This window comes from Emys orbicularis, chromosome 12 (assembly GCF_028017835.1).
Source record: "Emys orbicularis isolate rEmyOrb1 chromosome 12, rEmyOrb1.hap1, whole genome shotgun sequence".
Classification (NCBI taxonomy): domain Eukaryota; kingdom Metazoa; phylum Chordata; order Testudines; family Emydidae; genus Emys; species Emys orbicularis.
Window position 1 is genome coordinate 39,956,597 of NC_088694.1, and position 2,518 is coordinate 39,959,114.

General features: G+C 40.1%; 1 protein-coding gene across 1 annotated transcript; it reads right to left on the reverse strand.

The window, feature by feature from the left end:
• Nucleotides 1-1,110: 1,110 nt before the first annotated feature.
• On the reverse strand, nt 1,111-2,052 carry LOC135886034 (olfactory receptor 5V1-like). Its single transcript, XM_065413926.1, has one exon. The coding sequence runs from the start codon at nt 2,050-2,052 to the stop codon at nt 1,111-1,113; it is 942 nt and encodes a 313-aa protein (XP_065269998.1).
• Between the last annotated feature and the right edge of the window lie 466 nt (nt 2,053-2,518).

Genomic DNA, 2,518 nt, shown 5'->3' on the forward strand with positions numbered 1-2,518 from the left:
GGGTTGGTGGTCAGAAGAGCAATGGGCACCTAACCAGTTACAAGGAGAGCAGGGGAATGACGATATTTTTTGGTAAAAAACAGGGCCCAAAAATTTGGAGGAAGACCAAAAATACCAGGGAGACTCAGTGAGATTTTATTCTTTAATTCATGTTTTGGTCAAATTTTGGTGGTAAATATTTTTATGTGTATAGCGTATTTCTGTCTGGGACGAGGGAGGCCCGAGTGACAATATCTAGGCTGAGATTTGCAAAGTTGTCTAATGCTTTTCGGTGCTCATTTCCTATTCGTATTAATTCATTCCTTTCTTTTTATTTGGGTGGGGGAGGGAAATCAGGTCTTATGAGCTATGAAAATTTTGGCTATACATCTTATGTTTGCATTTCATATATCTGTATTGATATCTATATGACTATTGATATAAATATAGATATTTTAATGTTGCCTTGACCCTGCAAAGATGTATGGACTGGCAGGAAATTTCACATGGCAGGACACTGAGACTCCCAACCCTCCAAAGACTTTCATTTTTTGTTTACCCAGTTACAGATCTGCATAGAATACTGCCCAATCAAAGTTCTCCACTCACTGTGGCGGCAACATTTTTCACCTACTATTCAGAGGCATCAATGAAAATGGAGGATCCTAAAAAGTGGAGAATGAATGTCATTGGCTTCAGTGGGAGTGGAAGAGACCCAGAACCACTCAAAAGATGGTAAGCTCCTTGCGGAATTTGGGCATTAGTGTTCATGTACGGATGAATGAACCAGAGTGCTTTACGGAAACGTGAGTTTGGAAAAAAGCCCAATTTTCATAAAGAATGTTTCTTACAGTATGAAGTTTTGTATAAAAGAAATGTGAATTAAATGTATGAAAGATGAATGCTCAAAAAGTAGCAGAGTAACAGGAAGAGAAAGAAAGAAAGAAAGAAAGAAAGAAAGAAAGAAAGAAAGAAAGAAAGAAAGAAAGAAAGAAAGAAGTATGAAGTAAGGTTAAAAAGGGGTAACCCTGTTCTCAAGGACTCAAATGGACTCAAATAAGAAACTATATCAGTTCATCTCTATTTTATTATATGCTAACATTTATACTTTCACATTCTATGCCTGTTTCTCTAAGCTACTAGTTTAAGAATAACTTTTCTTAGGGACTCATTGACCTCCTTGTTTCTCAGGCTGTAGATGACAGGGTTGATCATGGGAGTCAGGACTGTGTAGAAGACAGAGAATATTTTGTGTAGGACCTTGGGCGTGTTGGCTGTTGGAACTACATAGACAGTTAATACGGTCACATACAAAACTGCAAGCACAATGAGGTGAGATGAGCAGGTGGAAAATGCCTTTTGCCTCCCGATGCTGGAAGGGATTCTCAGGATGGTGGTTATGATACAAATGTAGGATGTCAGAGTCAGAAGAAAGGGTACAAATGTCCCTATTACAGAGATAATAAATGTCAACAGTTCCAGAGTCTGGGTGTTGACACAGGACAGCTTTATCATGGGTGAAAAATCACAAAAGAAATGGTCAATTTCTTTGGAATCACAGAACGTTAATTGGAAAAAGAAAATATTTACTATGGTGCAGAGCAGAAAGCTACTTATCCAGGACCCTGCCACAAGCTGCCAACAAACCCTGCCATTCATCAGAGCAGCATAACGGAGTGGATTGCATATCGCTAAATACCGGTCATAAGACATTGCCGTAAGCAGCAGATTTTCTGTATTTGACAGGATACCAAAGAAATATAATTGCACAATGCAGCCCTTAACAGAAATGGTTCTGTCCCCAGTCAGGAGACTGGCCAGCACCCTGGGCAGGATGGCAGAGGTGTAGCAGATCTCCAGGCAGGACAAGTTCCCCAGTAAAAAGTACATGGGGATGTGAAGGTGCTGATCAGCCACAACTAGCACAATGAAGAGGATGTTTCCGGCGACAGTCACAATGTAGATCACTAGAAACAGCAGGAAGAAAAGGGGCTGCAGTTCAGGGACATTCCCAAATCCTAAAAGGATGAATTCCACGATGGACGTTTGGTTTCTTACTTCTGCTTTCTCCATAATATGTATCTAGAATCAGAAAACCATTAAATATTGATGGAGTACACACAGTCAGGCTGTGCTGTTGGTTATACTGGCAGAAACCTGGAGTAGGTAACCTCATACCACTGCATCTCTCCACGGGAAAAATGAAGTTGTCAAAAAACAGAGGAAGACTCCTATCCTTAAGAGGTTGAGCTTCCAATATAGGTGAAACAAGGGCATGGAACCCTATTGAATTATGGAAATGTCCCATTTAACTCCCTTAAGCTCTCTTGAACTGTAAATACTTTTAGGCTGGGATTTTGAAATGTCTTTATCGTATCAGTGTCACATCAACAAATCTAGATGATATAACAAAAAATCAATAGACTAGAAATGAAAGATATTTAGAGTTCTACCACTGGTACGTCTCCCCTGCAGCTGGGAGGTGTAATTCCCAGCTTGGGTAGACGTACATGCACTAGCTTTGATCAAGCTAGCAAGA